Source organism: Urocitellus parryii, chromosome 5 (genome assembly GCF_045843805.1).
Source record: "Urocitellus parryii isolate mUroPar1 chromosome 5, mUroPar1.hap1, whole genome shotgun sequence".
NCBI lineage: Eukaryota > Metazoa > Chordata > Mammalia > Rodentia > Sciuridae > Urocitellus > Urocitellus parryii.
Genome location: NC_135535.1, coordinates 62,577,607 through 62,593,194, shown reverse-complemented (window position 1 = coordinate 62,593,194; position 15,588 = coordinate 62,577,607). Strand labels below are relative to the sequence as shown.

Here is a 15,588-nt window from a genome sequence, read left to right as displayed (position 1 = left end):
CTACCAAAATGCCTTCCCTTTGCCAGCACGCAGTGTCCCCACAGTAGCAGCCAGCCCTCCAGCGGGGTTTCTTATCTCTGGCGGTTTTGCCCCCGGTGGCTCCTGTGCTACCCGCCGAATCCTAACACAGAAGCCAGGAAATTGAACCACCACAAGACTATAGTGCTGGACCAGTGGGAACCAGCTCAGTGCCAGTGGATGATTTCTCATTTTCAAGCCAAAGAGTTTGCTGGGCACTTGGAGACAAGTCTTCAGTTTGTCTGACCATGAGAGGAAAACTTCCTTCAAGGACAGGTCTGTAGGGATCCAACCCACCAGGAGTCCTTGCTTGGAAAGCTTTCTGAAAGGCATGTAGTCCACATGGAATCCTGGAAAGATATTCCCTAATATATACACCTGGCCGTGCTGGGGTCATGACCAATGTATGTTAATAGATCTTTTAGATACCTATATTACTTGTATTTTCTGGGCATGCTAAATACAGTTTTATATAAAATATGCACACAGAGGCACTATTATCTGTTACAAGGAAAAGCAATGTATAGAGAAAAGATCACATAGCATAGGTACTCACATGTAAAATTTATTTACATATATAAATACTACAGTGAATATGTCCTACATGGGGAATGTATAGTCCTGAGTCTACTTGGCAACATGCTTATATACTCCACAGGACACATAGAATCTGTGCATTAATTTTACCTAGATCTTGCTGTATGTACACAAAAATTTAATGAAAAAATATTGTACATACACAAAGTGCATATTTACACACTGTAAATTATGTTTGCCCGCATGGTGTATGTATACCAAATATATTGAAAATACAATTGTTGGACTTACATCTTTATAGTACATATTTCTCTGGTGATCTTAAAAGTAAGAACAAGAGGAAGTTCAGGCATTAGTAATGACAGTCTCCATCTGCTGAATTTTATTTTTTCTTTTTTGTGTTTCTATTATTCTTGTCTCCTAAAATCCCCTTCTATGTCTACAAGCATTATTAAGTAAGTGGTCACCAATATCTATTTGCCTGTTGTATCTCTCTTGTCTGAAGCTGGGTATTTAGAACAGGATTAAGTCCTGTCTTCAGCAGGATCTACTGCATAATCACTCCTACATAGAATTATATGATTAGGTTACCCCGTGTGTCCCAAGATGCTCTCTTCTAGACCTAATGTAAGTACAATAGAGATTGATTCTGTTCTGCCAGGTAGGAAAAAGGAGGCTGAATTGGTCTGGTGTGGTGTTTAACAGACATGTTGATTTCTAGGTGTTCTCTGAGCGTAAGGGGGCTCCTGAAGGCTAATATTTGCTTAATTTTAAATTTTTATTTTAAATATCGAGTCTAGAGAGCAACATGAAACAAAAGTTGACCTGGGCTTCTATTGGTAGCCTCAAATCTGGGATTAGCCTCCCTTTCAGCTAGGACAAGAGATGCTTTCAGCGGTCCCAGCTATTGGACTCCCATTTTTAAACTGGGCTGGGCCTACACAAGCAGCAGGAAAAAGCTATCTCATAACCCCAAATTTTCTTTTCTCCTTTTCCCAACAAAATTATTGGAGAGGCACTGAGTTCCCTGTTTTGGCCCCCTAAAAATTAGTCTCACTTAGGTCTCAGCAACTAAAAATTCAGGGCTGTCTGACATACCTATGGAAAAAAAAATTCTTTGAGACAGTTCACTCACACCCAGCAGAGATATTGTTTATGAGTCCACGGATTCCGTGTAGACGCTGCGATATTTTACCGTCCGAAGGAATCAATTAATTAGCGCCTCCCAGTCCCCCCCGCCGGCCGCTACTCGGCTGAGCGGGCGCGGCTGAGATAGATGTGAGTGGCCAGCTCGCTGGTCTTGTTAACAAGCTTCACCATAAAGATGGAGATGATAAGACGTGCAAGGAAGCTGTGGCAGCCACCGCGGGGCGGGCAGGGTGCGGCTTGGAGGGCCCCGGTCGCGAGCTGAGCTGCGTGTGGGACGACGCCTGCCTGGAGCCTGAGCTGCCCTGGCGCCCACTCGGGTTTGTCCAGCGCTCTTTCCTTCCTGGGCGTTCATGCTGTGAGCTAGGACTCTTTCCTCTCTCCTTCCCTGAATTCTCCCTTTTCTTCATCGGGCCCAAAATGAGACTTTAAAAATAAAAATATATAAACCTCTGTCCGCGAGCCAGTGAGTGCTTGTCATGCCCTCTGCCACGTTTGTTCGGGGGACCTGCCGTCTGGTTCCTTTCCCAGCGTTTCTCTGCGTGGTTCCCTTTCATCTCAGTCTGGCGCTCTCTTCCCTCCTCTGGCTCTCTCTTTCTCTCTGGCTTCGTGGTTGCTTTTTCTACCAAGTCGGTGCTGGCTCAGGGTCCAATGAGCTTATAAAAAAATACAAATACCCGCTGGTTATCCTGCACCAGAGTGAACAGCCCCTGATAAGCCAGATCCAATGGGGGAGAAAAACACCTTGGGTGTAATTGCTGGTTCGGGTTGTAGCACTTAATTCTGTTTATTCTCGCCGATGTGCATACTTAACAGAGAGATATTGATATTAAAGGGCAAGGGGGAATTAATTTTACTTTTATAGTCATCTATTAAGAGCAGAAGATGATCTGAGTCTCCTTTAAAGGGACCAAAAAGGCGGGGAGGAGGGAAGGGGAGGGGGAAAGGGAGAAAAATGACTGAAGGGGAACAAAGATCTTTGCCTGAAGAAACAATGTAACACTATACAGAACTATAAAGTCCGGGAATGTAAGAACCCAGGACTCTCAGCTTCCCCCATTTGAAATCCTGTCCTCTACACTTCCTGCTGAAATCCTGGACCCTCAGTACACAGTGGTATTCAAGGAAGAATTCATGCAATTATCCGGATAATTGTAGGGGGAGTGAGAGAAAGCATTTCCCTTTTATTGTTTGACCCTCTCTGGTGTCTGTGCTGAGGAGGAGGAGAAGAAGGAGGAGGAGGGGCCAGGGGGTGTTTGGGATACAGAGGAAAAGGAGGTGGTAGGGTCTCTCAATATTACCCTAAGTTCTACTAAAAGACTACTCCTAAATCAAGAAGGGTCTAGACAGGAGCTTACAGATTTTGAAAACATACTCAAATAAGTAAGAGATCCAGTTTGAAGGCCTCTGATCCAGTTTCATTTTCAATATTCACTTGGCTTCACTTTGTCAGCATAGACCTGCCTCCTCTAGTATTGTAATCATCACAAGTAAGTGGATAATAGATAATTATAGGGGTGTCGATAATATTATTTTATAGTCACACAAGATATGATTAGAGTTAATGTCAGAAGCTCTGTTGGAGCCTGGGAGGCAGCATGAAGCAAGGAAGAGAGGCTCTGAGAGTCTTTCTCTTTCCTACTATTAAAAGAGTAAAAATTTTCAAAAATTGTTAATACTCTAAATTTCTTATCTGAGTGTCTTGAGGGAGATCTCTAGAATTTTAGGGGTCATAAAGCTCAGACAAGGACAAAGAACAACTTGATACTTGAACTCTGCCCTTCTTAGTCTAGGGAGCAGTGGGCTTTGCTCTCCCCAGGCCTCCACAGTCAGGGACTTAGCTCTCAGTTCTCAGTGCAAGGCCACTAGTGTTGTGGAGACTTGGTAGGTGAGACTAGAGAGAGCAAGATAGGAGCTTATCTCAATCAAGTTCATAGTCAACCCCAAGTAGGCACTGGGCCCAGAGCAAGTCCCCCCACCCTTTTAATCCCAAATTTTATTTTCTTTCCTGGAGTCTCCTCCCAAAGGACACATGAGTGGAGGTAAAAGCCTAGTTGGGACTGCAGAGGTCAGTTCATGGTGGGGATGAAGGGAAGACTGAAAAAAAAATTTTAAAGATGTGTTTGTGGCTCAGGGGTAGAACACTTGCTTGCCATATATGAGACCCTCGGTTAAGTCCCAGCAGCATGCACACTAGCACAAAAAAAAAAAAAAAATGTTTCCAGGAGTCAAGAGTCCAGAAGCCTGTGGGAGACAGGGGAAGACTGCCTGAGAGGCAAAGGCAGAGAGCAAGGCCCAGAGAATCTTAGGGAACTATGAAACCAAAGGCAAGACTAAAACAAATGAGAGAAAGAAAGGGGCGGCAAGAACGGGAGGAGAAAACAAAGAAAGGAAGAAATTAAAAGGAAAAGGTAGGGTTGAAAAGGGCAGAAATTAAAAGAAAAAGAGAGGAGGGAGGCAGAAGCAAGGGTCAGCAATTTCTCGCACTCTGCCTGGTCGCTTTCAGCAGTCTGGGTGGGCGGGGGCGCCATGACAAAGTGAAGGTCAAGTTAGCATCGTACCTTATAAGGAAGGCGTCGGTCCTCCATTTCAGCCTTTCTCTCCAGAAGAACGCTGGCAGTGGCATTTCTCATCTTGTAAACACTGGATTCTATGGGACATTGAAAAAATAAAGACCCCCACTCCTTCCTTTATTGGGGGTGAGTTCTGTCCGCCGGAGAACGCTTCGGATAGGGAAGTCAACTAAGGAAGACTCCGGGAAACTTTTCTTTTTTCTCTCTCTCTGGCTAGGCTCCCGCCAGCTGGGGCTCCCTCTCTCCCCCAACCCCCACGCCTTCTCTCTCTCTCTCTCTCTCTCTCTCTCTCTCTCTCTCTCTCTCTCTCTCTCCTCCCCCCTCTTCCCTTCCTAAGTTCTCCTGGTCTTCCGCATCTATGACCGCTAACTCTGGGCTCCATCTCTCCACTCACCCTCTCCCCTCTGCAGACTTCTAAAGTCGTTCTATTCCACCGTCCAGCGGAGCAGGACGTTAAGAAATGGAGAGAAAATCAAACATCTTAAAGAAAAATTCATTTACCGCTCAAATGTCTGAATATTACGGTTTCCTTCAGGAAACAAAGAGATTATCTTCGGTAAGGAGAAGTGAGATAGCAGCGATGGGGAGGGCTGATGCAGTAGGAGACTTGGATTTATTTCTCAGATCCAGGGCGAAAAGGAGGGAAGTGAGAGAGAAGCGTTTTAACCCAGCAAATAGCGAAGAAAGAGGCTGCAGCTGGTGACCACGCAAGGACCGGGTACTCCCGCTGCGATCCCATAGCGCTGAGCCTGCTCAGTCCAGGCCTTGGGTGCGGAGAAGCAAGTATATTCGATATTTGTTGGTTTCAGGGAGCTGGGCGGCAGAATGGAGGAAGGCAGGGAGACACGGAGAGTAAGGCGGAGTCACAGCCGGCCTGTGAGACAGAAAGTGAGATCCGCAGCCTTGCCGGCTGGGCTGGCGGTGTAGAGCCTGCGGTTCAGTTGAAAGTGCTGCAGAAAGGAGCCTAAACTGGGATCCTTGATCCTTTTCCTCCAAGGTATCACTGAGGTGTGGAGAGAAGGTCTTATTGGAGTGGTGGTATCTGCAAAGGGCTCACCTCCTTTTTCCTGGACTTCACAGCTTGTTTTCTCCTCTTCTTGGAGCCATTTTAAGGTCTAATTATTTCTTTTTAAATTGAAATTCTAATGTTAAGGATGTTCAGAAAGCAAGGATAGGGGATTCTGTTTAAATCTGATGCTTCCAAAGCCCTTAACTGTTGTAACCTCCACCTCCTCAACCTGAAAGCTGGCCTCTGGAATCAACCCCCTCCCACCTTGCCTACCTGGTTGGGAATACCACAGAGACCTGAAGTGGGGCCAGGGTGACAGAAGCAATGGGTATGGTCACCCAGGCTCCCAGGCCTTGGGGCCTGGTACCTCCTACCCTGTGTTCCGATACTAAAAAACAAAGAGGCCGGATTTGATTATTTCTGGTTGTATTAAAGGATCCTGGCGTTCAATGGAGCTTCTAAACCTAAGGTCTGAGTGCTAAGTATTTCACCCGCAGGCATTTAATCTAGTAAAAGTGCCATTTTTGTCAAAGTGCTTGGGCTCAAGCAGTTAGGGGATAGCCAGGGTGGGAGCTTTCATTACCAGGAAGTCCCAGAAAAGGAATGGTGGGCCCTGTTTGTCAAGATCTAGAGTTCTGCAGAAAGTATTTTAAATGTTCAAAATGGACAGGGGAGGCCCTTTCTAATGTTCCCTCAGCTGTGAAGGGGAGTCCCAGGAAGTGAAGAGGTTTACTAGTTGGGATGCTTCCCCCTAGTGTGGGAATGATAGAGATAGCCAGACTTCACCCTGCAAAAATGTACTCTATGCCTGACAGAAAATTGGCAGGCACTTCGGAGATTAGGGACTTGCACAGAGAAAGGCAAGGCCAGACACCCTGGTGAAGGCAGAAGCTAAAGTGTGATTCAGGGTGGATAGGGGAATCTGAAGGGGCAAGGCTGGAAAGGTATCACCCAAAACCATTTCCTCAAAGAAGCCAATCCACACAATAGACTCCAATATTGAAAAACACCAGATGATCTGCTTCGAAGGGACATAAACAGGCTCAGCAGATGCAGGTTAATAAAACCTGCAAAAGCCCAGACAGGAACACTTAAAATGCCCCAGAACAAAGCACACCGTGACAAATTCTCACCCAACACACAAGTACACGCACCAGAATGTTCCCAGGCACAGAGAGAAAGAGACCTTTTCTACCTCTGGCCTCCGCCCGTGGACACTCAGGTATACCTGCCCAACTGCAAGAACACACACAAATCTATGCATTCTTCTAAACTGACCCAAAGAAACCCCTAAGGGTCTTAGGCAGGCATGGCTGCACTGCACACCCCACAGAGCCAGCCCACGTCCCTTGAGCCTTGCTAATGCATGATCCAGATCCATACCGGGAGATAAAAGTCTAGACAATAGACGGCTGTTTATGACAACGAGGCTCTCCAAGTTTGGGGCTGGGCGATAAATCTCTGGCGAATCTTCCTGTAACTCAACTTCTGGCTGTAGTGAAGAGAGAACCATGGAGATCACAGAAGGCAGCAAAATGGGGGAGACTTTTAAATCGTGAGCAGAAGGAGGCTTTCTTGTAGGGGCAAGAAAATGGAGGCCAGCATACTCGACCCACGCAGGCGTCCACACTGTGGAAGCTATCAGATGGATCTAGCTTTCAAGCCCTGGCGAGTCAGGGCTCCCGGAAATCCGGCAGAAAAGTGCGGGCAGAAAGACAGGGCCTAGAGGCTGGGACAGACCCACAAACCATTCTTGCTGGGGGCAAAGATTCTTTTTTTTTGTTGGTGACTGGAATCTTCTTGCTCTGTGACACCTGAATTTTCAGATCCTTCTTTCTGTCCTCTCTCTCTCTCTCTCTCTCTTGCTCTCTCTCCTCCCTTTCCTTCTTCTCCCTTACCCTCTTCTTCTCCCTCTCTCTCTCCTTTTCTTTTTTGGATTGATGGGCTGTTCTCTTTTGCATTTTCGATCCAGGCGTCTGATTACAAGTAAAGAGGCACTGAAGTTGATCTCATAAAAATGCCGCTAGCTCACTTTGATCAGCTAGGACTGGGTCCGAGCCTAAGTAGGCGCTAAAGCCTGGGAATGGCGGCTTGGGCCAACCCAGTCTCTGCTATGAGCAAGGGGGGAGATTTGGGTGGCCCAAGCGGGCAATTCCACCCAGAAAAGATATTTTCTGTGGGGCCACAACTGGCTTTGGAAACTAAGGCTCAGGGCAGCGGCTCCATTTCCAGACTACTTTTAAGGCATTTCTTTCATTTTAGAGCATTTGGTGATGGGGGGCAGTGAAACTGGCTCATAAAATCGGGCTTTTATGGGGAGAAATGGGGTTGCACTGCTAGTCTCCTGGGACAATACCTCTCAGGAGAAAGCTGGGTGGGGCTACAGGGGTAGAGAAACTGCCCTTCTCCTACCACACACCTCTTCCATATGCCGGAGGAAACTGAGCAGAGTCCATCACTTAGGTGGCCTGACTTGTGGCCTTGGGCTTGGGGCTCTGACCAAGGCTGAAGCTAGGCGGAAGCTGCAAACCAGCAGTCCCACCCTTTCCAGTTTCTTGGCTGAGGTGGAGTAGGGTATGGGTGTCTCCTTTGAAAAATAAACTGTTAGTCTGAAAATCCCAAAGCACTCTAAAGGGATTATTCAATGCAACAATATTGCTCTAAGGGACAGAAATATGTGCAAAAAGGTGCAAGCTGATTTTTTTATGAGGGCTCCTCCTCATCCTCCTAGGATAAGAACTGTGGGTGTCCATGCATGGGACTCCTTCCCCTTATCTTTTCATCGACTATAAAGGACTGAATTTACAACCAAAGCCCATAGGAGAGCTTAGGCACCCCCTTTTCTTTTCCCAGGGTTTTCTTCCTAGTCACGATCTGTGGGGTAGTCACCTCTCCCTACCAAGATCTGTAAAACCCAGGAAAAGGTAGACAAGCTGCAAGGCAACCCTAGCGCTGTGTGTGGGAGGCCGCTGGGAGCTGCTCAGGCCAGAATTCGCTAGATACTGCCCCCTTCTGAAGCTGTCTCTGTGTCCCTGTGTGGGAGGGAAGGGCGCTGGTGTGGCCCTGGTCAGACTACCAAGGCAGTTACCCGGACCACAGCCGCCTGCTAGCGGTCAGGCAGGCAGCGGGAACTGAGGCCAACAAGAGCGAGCAGGATGGCCCTCCCGCGGAGGATTTCAGGTGAAGGATCGGACTCTGGGAGGTTGGAGAGACCTCCCCACCTACCAGGTGAGGAAAAAAATAGCCACCTGGAGTGAAGCCCACCAGGGAAAGGATTGGGGCCACAGATGGCTCCCTATAGGGGAGATAACTATTGTCCTGGCCAGAAACTGCGGATTGAGAGGGTGCAACCTGGGACAAGCAAGCTCAGACCATGCTTATGGGTGGTCTGGAACCAAGGCTAGGCAGAGAAGCCACTACCCCACACCTTAGGTATTTTTGCCAATCAACATCTTGCTGACCTTAGGGCCTTCTTTCCTTGATCCCAGCAGCAACTGACAGCCTCAGGGATTTTTTTTTTTTTTTTTAACTGTTGAAAAACTAAAAGTCAGAGAAACAATAGGAAAAAATGTAAAGTTGGTGTTTTACTTTTAGGAAGCAGAGTATAACTTCTCAAAAGTCTGTACTGGGAGACCCCAAGTTTCCAGGATATTAAGTCATTGATGTTCTTTCTTGCGTTTCCTTTTTGTTTTTGTTTGTTCGTTTGTTTGTTTCAAGGAAATAAGGCCGCCAGCAGCCCCTTGCAGCCGCCTGGCTTACTTTTATGATGGCCCTGGAATAAACTTGGTGGTCAAATTCAAGTGCTCAGGCCCACAGCTGTCTCCTCACAGGAAGCAGCCCACACCCCCCTTGTCCCTGCCTGTGCAGAATGTGCCTTGGGGGATTGGGCCCCTCATTGCCCGGGAGGCCAGAAGGGGGAAGGAAGCAGACTCTCCTAGGGAAGGGGAGAAAGCAGAAGGTGAAACACTACCCTCATCAACACCTCTACAAGGGATAGGGGTACCTCTTGCCTCCCTCTCCTTGATTACTATCACTGTTTGGGGAGCATTTTGCCTCTAATAAACTCAAGTTTAATGAGGTCAGTGCGAACCCCATAAAAACCACAGTTCCGAGTTCCCCACCATTATAATTTAAAATGCTGCCCCCAGTTTACCCTATAAAAAGGGCTGGAGGAAGTAGGAAACACAACAGATTTTTCCTTTTGGTCCCTTCCACACAGAGAAGTCCCACACTTTAGCAAAGCCCCAATCTAGTTCCTCTTTGCCCTCAGTAAAGATCTGGCCCAGACTTAAGGAGGGCTCAGGAAGCAAAGCCCAGCACTAAGTAGGTAGAAGGGCACAGGAGTACTCTAACACTCTAACCTAAAGAATGGGACCTAGGGTCAAGGCAGACCCCACCCAAGTTTTACTCTAAAAGTTGAGCAAATTTAGGGAGGAATAAAAGTTGAGGAGGAATGGATTTGGCAGGGTAGTGTTTAGAGAAGTTACCATAGGTCTTCCCTACCTGATCTGGGGGCCTCGTACTTCATCATGCTTCAGCAAGGAAAATATAATCATGATAAAAAAATTTAAAGTGAAAACCAATTTTGACCAAAAGTTAGGGATGTAAGGTGGGTTCTAGCTTTTCTTTTTTTCTTTCTTTCTTTCTCTAAGAGCTCAGTGGGCTCAGTCCTTGGGGTCTCAGCTCTTCTTCTCCTTCCTTAACAAATCATACACTGGCAGTTCCTCTTTGGAACCAAGATTGCTCTCTGCTCATGCCAATTGATCAGGTCCCTTTGACCCAGTCCAGAACCTTTCAATAAAGTGATTTTCTGATTCCCAGACATGTCTTGTGATGCCCAAAGGGATGGGAGACAAGAGGACAAAATTACCGAGCCTACCCTTTGGGCCACAGTGATCCAGGAGGATGACAGACTTGGAGGAGAGCAGGGCAAGGCCGGACTGAGAAGCAAGGAGGCAGTGGTATCTGACTTTTGCCAAGGTTGAGGTTCTGGAGATTCCCTCTAGAGAGAGGCCCCTGGCCCTACCCTGCCTGCCTTAGGATCCACAGCTCTCTACCACTGTCCAGCTGGCCTGTACTGTACCTGGCCCCACTATCCACCTCACAGGTCTCCCAAATCATTCAAGAATAGGAGCCCCAAACCTAATTCTCCCACCATATTCTGCTGCACCCCCCTTTAGGCTTCTTTTCAGCCTACTAGCTGAGCTGAGCCCCCAACCCCAAGGGCCCTAACATAGAAGATGCATGACTTTCTTTCCAATCTTTTTCTTTGGGGTTTGGGATTTAAAAATCCACAGTGGATGGAGCTTTCTGCACATTGATTGACAATAAAGGCAAGCATGAAATATTCACCCAGGGCCACTCTCTCATACTAAATATTTAACACAACATTAGAGAAGGTTTTTCCCAGACTTCGCCAGGCACCGGCTGGGCGGCTGGCGCTTCGCTTACCACTCGTTTATGACTAATCGGAGTCCCTAGCTGGCAACAGCACAGCAAGCCAGACAAAGTTGGGACACTGGCTTCTAGATGGGCTGCCTCACCTTTGGGAAACTTCAGATACTCTTCCCGGGAGCTTCTCCAAATACCTAAAAGGGAGTCTTGACAACCAGCTCTGGCCAGAAAAAATAATAGAATGGACTTCTTCAAACTCTTGTACAGGCGCTGACTGCGGGTTGGAGGGGTAAGAGTTCCTAGACTTGGGGGGAAAGGATTCACTATTCTCCAGGAAATGAGCAATGGGGAAAGAAGTCTTCATTCTGGTCTCTGCTGATCACAGGGAAGAAGCAAGACCCCCATATTGAAAGCTCGCCTCTTTTCCCCAATCCTGGGGGTGGGTTGGGGAGTAGCAGCTAGGGATAAAAATACTATTGCCCCCTCCCAGCCACCGCCCCCGCCCATCCCACCGCCCACCCCACCCCAACCTCTCTCTCCTCCTTTGCTCGCTCTGTGGAATGGAGAGGAGGGGAGTGACGAGAGAAAAACGAATACAAATCTGCAATTGATTTTCATAATGTTTCTGCGGTGTTTGCAAACCAATCGCCTGAACGTCCCCGATCTTACCTAAGAGAGAACCCCTCCTACGTCTGCGAAGTGCTCCGAACTGATATATGACAATATCTACTTTGGATCACGTGCTCGGGGAGAGAGACTAAGACGGATAACGCGTCATCTCGCCTTCCCAAAATTTCCCCCCTCACTAGACCGGGTCCAAAACCTCCATCCGGAGCCGGCAGGAGAGGAGAACGATGTTTAACTCGGTCAACCTGGGCAACTTCTGCTCGCCGTCGCGCAAAGAGAGGGGCGCTGACTTCGGCGAGCGAGGGAGCTGCGCCTCCAACCTCTATCTACCCAGTTGCACATACTACGTGCCCGAGTTCTCCACGGTCTCCTCCTTCCTGCCCCAAGCCCCCTCTCGTCAGATCTCCTATCCCTACTCGGCCCAAGTGCCCCCGGTCCGGGAGGTCTCCTACGGCTTGGAGCCATCCGGCAAGTGGCACCATCGGAACAGCTACTCTTCCTGCTATGCCGCGGCCGACGAGCTTATGCACCGGGAGTGCCTTCCTCCTTCCACAGTCACTGAGATCCTCATGAAAAACGAAGGTTCCTACGGCAGCCACCACCACCCCAGCGCCCCACATGCTGCCCCCGCCGGGTTTTACTCTTCAGTCAACAAGAACAGCGTCCTGCCTCAAGCCTTCGACCGTTTCTTCGACAACGCCTACTGCGGTGGCGGCGACGCGCCCGCCGAGCCCCCCTGCTCCGGCAAGGGCGAGGCCAAGGGGGAGCCAGAAGCGCCCCCGGCCTCGGGACTGGCGTCCCGGGCTGAGGCGGGGGCCGAGGCGGAGGCCGAGGAGGAGAACACGAATCCCAGCTCGTCCGGTTCTGCCCACTCGGCGACCAAGGAGCCGGCCAAGGGAGCCGCCCCCAGTAGGTAGCAGCGGCCGGGAACAGGCGGGCAGCAAGGGAGGGAACGAGAGGGAGGGCTAGAGTAGGGGGGTGGCCAGGGGAGCAGGGACAGCCTCGTGTTTTGGGTCAGTCCGATTTTATGTGGAGTTTTATAAGCATTCAAAGGATTTTATTATAACCTACAAAGCCCTCTCTCCCAACGACTCGACTTTTTACGATGGAGAAGGGGTGGGAGGGAGGGAAACGGGCTCTTTGGAAAAGCCGGGTGAACCCCCCTCCCCCGTTATCTTCCTCGGTCTGTGAAAATTTTAAAAGTGCCACCATTGCGGGCGATATTAACTTTGATCGTGAACTTAGAGGAGCATTTAAGGAAGGATGGGGAGCCGGGTTGCCGGGGGGTGGGAGGGAGGGGAGGGGTGGAGGGGGAGAAAGGGGAGGGCGAGGGAAAGACTGGGAGAAACTCAGAGAGGGGGAGAGGTGGAGGAAAGAAGCAATGGAGCAGAACCTGAGACCCGAGAAGGAGAGCCAGGGTTGCTCTGCTTCTTTTTAAAATCAATTAAAAAAAAAATGTTCAAACGATGTTTTCGCGAATCTTGGAGCAGAAACCCAAAGAACCAGGGGCTTAGCGGCGACCGAGGCTGGAGGAGAGGAAGATCCCGGCTCCGCTGTGTTTTAGGCAGGGGTCTCAGCGTTCCTTCTCGGTCTCCGGCCTCGGTGCAGGCCTAGCGAGGCAGCATAGCAGGCGCGGCCCGGCGGGCGGCCCCGGGCACCAAGGCCCCCCCGAAGAGACTTTAGGGTGTCTAGGTGCCTGCTCCCCGGTTTCCTCTCGGCTTCCCCACTGTTCTCGCCAGGTCATACTTTGTGCGCCTCTTTCTCCGCGGTTCCCCCAGATTTCTGGGGGAGATGGTAGTGGACTTTCAGCAGAACCTTTAGGAGGGCAGCTCTGTGATGGAGCCGCCCAGGGCTGCCTGAGAGCAGGCCAGGGGCTCCCGGAGACGCACGTGGCCCCAGCAGGCTTTCCTTTCCCCCCAGACCCTGTCAGCTAAGGCTCCCGCCTGAAGGGCAGTGGGGCGCCAGTGGCTCAGTGGCCGCAGCTAGACCAGGCGAGGGGGTCGAGGCTTACCCCTGCTTTGCGGCCTGCAAGAGGAGAGCCGCGGGCCAGGCGGGAGGGCTGCCCAGCGGACGGGCTGGGAGAAAGGCCGCTGAGCGCTCAGCGGGCTGGGCTGGGGTCGCCCTGGTCTCACGTGTCTCTCTCCCCCTCTCCTCGCACTTGCCTCCTCCCCTCCCTCCAGACGCCCCCCGCACCCGCAAGAAGCGCTGCCCTTATTCGAAATTCCAGATCCGGGAACTGGAGCGAGAGTTTTTCTTCAACGTGTATATCAACAAAGAGAAGCGGCTGCAGCTGTCTCGGATGCTGAACCTGACGGACCGACAAGTGAAAATTTGGTTTCAGAACAGGAGGATGAAAGAAAAAAAACTAAGCAGAGACCGGCTGCAGTATTTTTCGGGAAATCCGCTGCTGTAACTGCAGACCGGGGGCCCTTTTTGGGGGAGGGAGGGAGGGAAAGGGGGAAATTATTTTATTTTATTTTTATTTTTTATTTTCTAACTCGTCTTTTTTCCGCGGGTGGAAAACTGGACTGGCCAGGGCTGGCCCCCACCGCCGTTGCTGGCACTCCCTTCCGGAACCTCCTTCACCTTCGGTCTGACTCTCGCTGTGGAGATAGAGACCGGCCTGGAAAAGGAGGTGAAGGGAAGTGTCTGACTCACGGCGAGTGGATCCCTTTGGCGCCGAGGCCCCAAGACTCTTTATTTAAAAGAAAACACACCTCGCGACAATGTCTTGCTGCTCCGATTTGGTGGAGGGAGGGGCGAGCGTAATGGGCGTCTGAGCTGAACAATCCTTGAACTACAAGCCTTCCCTTGCCCAAGTGAACAGATCCACTAAGACACCTTGTTTGCAAGGGGGGACCTCTCGGGCTCCCCACTCCTACCCCACCTTGCCCCACTGTTAGGGGGCAACTAAATGTGATCCTGCCTTGCTGTGAAATTCCTGTACCTTCGACCTGGTGTTAGGTGTGCAAAGTCCGTGTCCTACCTCCGTCTGCGCCCTGGCTCCTCCCAAACCTAGTTGTTCTCCCCCTAAATGTGTAGAGCCCTTCTTTGAAATTTCTTAACTGGCACACTGAGGTGTCCTAACCTTTCTCCAAACAGTGTCCCCCTCCACTCCATGGATTTATAGGTAGTCTTTGCAGTTATTACCTCCTTTTTTACTTTTTCTTTTCTTTCCTTTTTTCTTTTTCTTTTCTTTTTTATAAAGAGGAAAAAAGAGAAAATTGGGATGGAGGAGGCAATAGGAATGGAATTGGGCACCTCCCCCTTGCTGGGGCCTGAATTTTTGTAAATAAATTTCACAAGCCTTTATTTCTACCAGAGAGAGGATGGGAAAGGACATGCCAGAAGGAAATTCAAATCACCCATCTCCCTCCATGTGCGTGAGTGCGTGTGTACATGTGCAATCCCCACCCTGCTCCCGACCCAAAGGGGTTGCTGTTAATTTTTTTTTTTTGGTGGCAAATAAAGATATTTCATTCTGTTCAATATTATGATTTTTATTTGACCTTTTTATTAACCCCTCTCCTCTTAAAATCCTCCATCCTCTCAAGGCAGAGGAGGAGGAGGAGGAGGAGGAGGAGGAGGAGGGAAAATGCAGAAGATCCCCACCCGTGGGCACAAGCCTGCAGAGGCAAGGCAGGCCCATGCTAGAGCTCTTCTCCACTGGCAGGGTCAGGAGTGTGGCAGTGGCTTCTTCCCTCTCTGAAACAGAGGACATTCCAGGGCTACTCTTAAGATCTCCTTTCTCATGTGAAGCTCAAGCTGTGTCCAAACAGCCAGCAATGCTTTCCGTTCAAGCACACGTTCGTTGTGGAGTTAATTGTAACCATCATCAAATTTAAATTTATAGGAATTTTCTTGGCTCCACCGTCCTCCTGCCAGATGTCTCCGTCTGTCTCAGTTAAATGTGTAGAGTTGAGGGTAGGGCTTTTGTGAAGTATTTTTTTTTTTCCTCTATGAGAAGATGGTATAGAAAATTTTGTATACAGTTTTGGAGGAATGAGGGGAGAGGAAGAGGAGCCATCCCCCTCCTTGTCCTCTCCACAGCCTCTCAGGATGGGAAGGTAGACTCTGGCCCCTTCCCCTTTGGCACAAATGGCCAGGCTCCTCCAGACACAACCAGATACCCAGAGTGGAGCCACTCTGATGTTTTATATTTTAGGTGTCCCAGAGTAAAAAGCCTCCAGCTGTGTCTGACATTCATGTCAGACATGGATAGAATACTGAGGAAGGAAGTGACCCATGGGGCTAGTCACCACACCCATTTGTATTTGCTGCACA

The 15,588-nt window shown here is 49.5% G+C and overlaps 1 protein-coding gene and 1 long non-coding RNA gene across 2 annotated transcripts; one reads left to right on the top strand and one right to left on the bottom strand.

Annotated features, from left to right (window-relative positions):
* Positions 1–620: 620 nt before the first annotated feature.
* LOC113189820 (uncharacterized) lies at positions 621–5,102 on the bottom strand. Its single transcript, XR_003301696.2, has 3 exons — positions 4,776–5,102; positions 4,263–4,351; positions 621–2,357 (listed from the first exon to the last, which is right to left on the bottom strand). It is a non-coding gene; the product is annotated as an uncharacterized LOC113189820 (long non-coding RNA).
* A 6,273-nt stretch (positions 5,103–11,375) lies between these two features.
* Positions 11,376–13,725, top strand: Hoxc11 (homeobox C11). Its single transcript, XM_026398817.2, has 2 exons — positions 11,376–12,213; positions 13,485–13,725. Exons 1-2 carry the CDS (start codon positions 11,532–11,534, stop codon positions 13,715–13,717), a joined length of 915 nt encoding a protein of 304 aa, XP_026254602.1. The 5' UTR covers positions 11,376–11,531; the 3' UTR covers positions 13,718–13,725.
* The last annotated feature ends 1,863 nt before the right edge of the window (positions 13,726–15,588 follow it).

Coding starts and splice junctions, on each gene's coding strand:
- Hoxc11 (XM_026398817.2), top strand. CDS start 11,532: ATGTTTAACTCGGTCAACCTGGGCAACTTCTGCTCGCCGTCGCGCAAA. Junction 12,214..13,484: donor GGCCAAGGGAGCCGCCCCCA/GTAGGTAGCAGC, acceptor CCCTCCCTCCAG/ACGCCCCCCGCACCCGCAAG.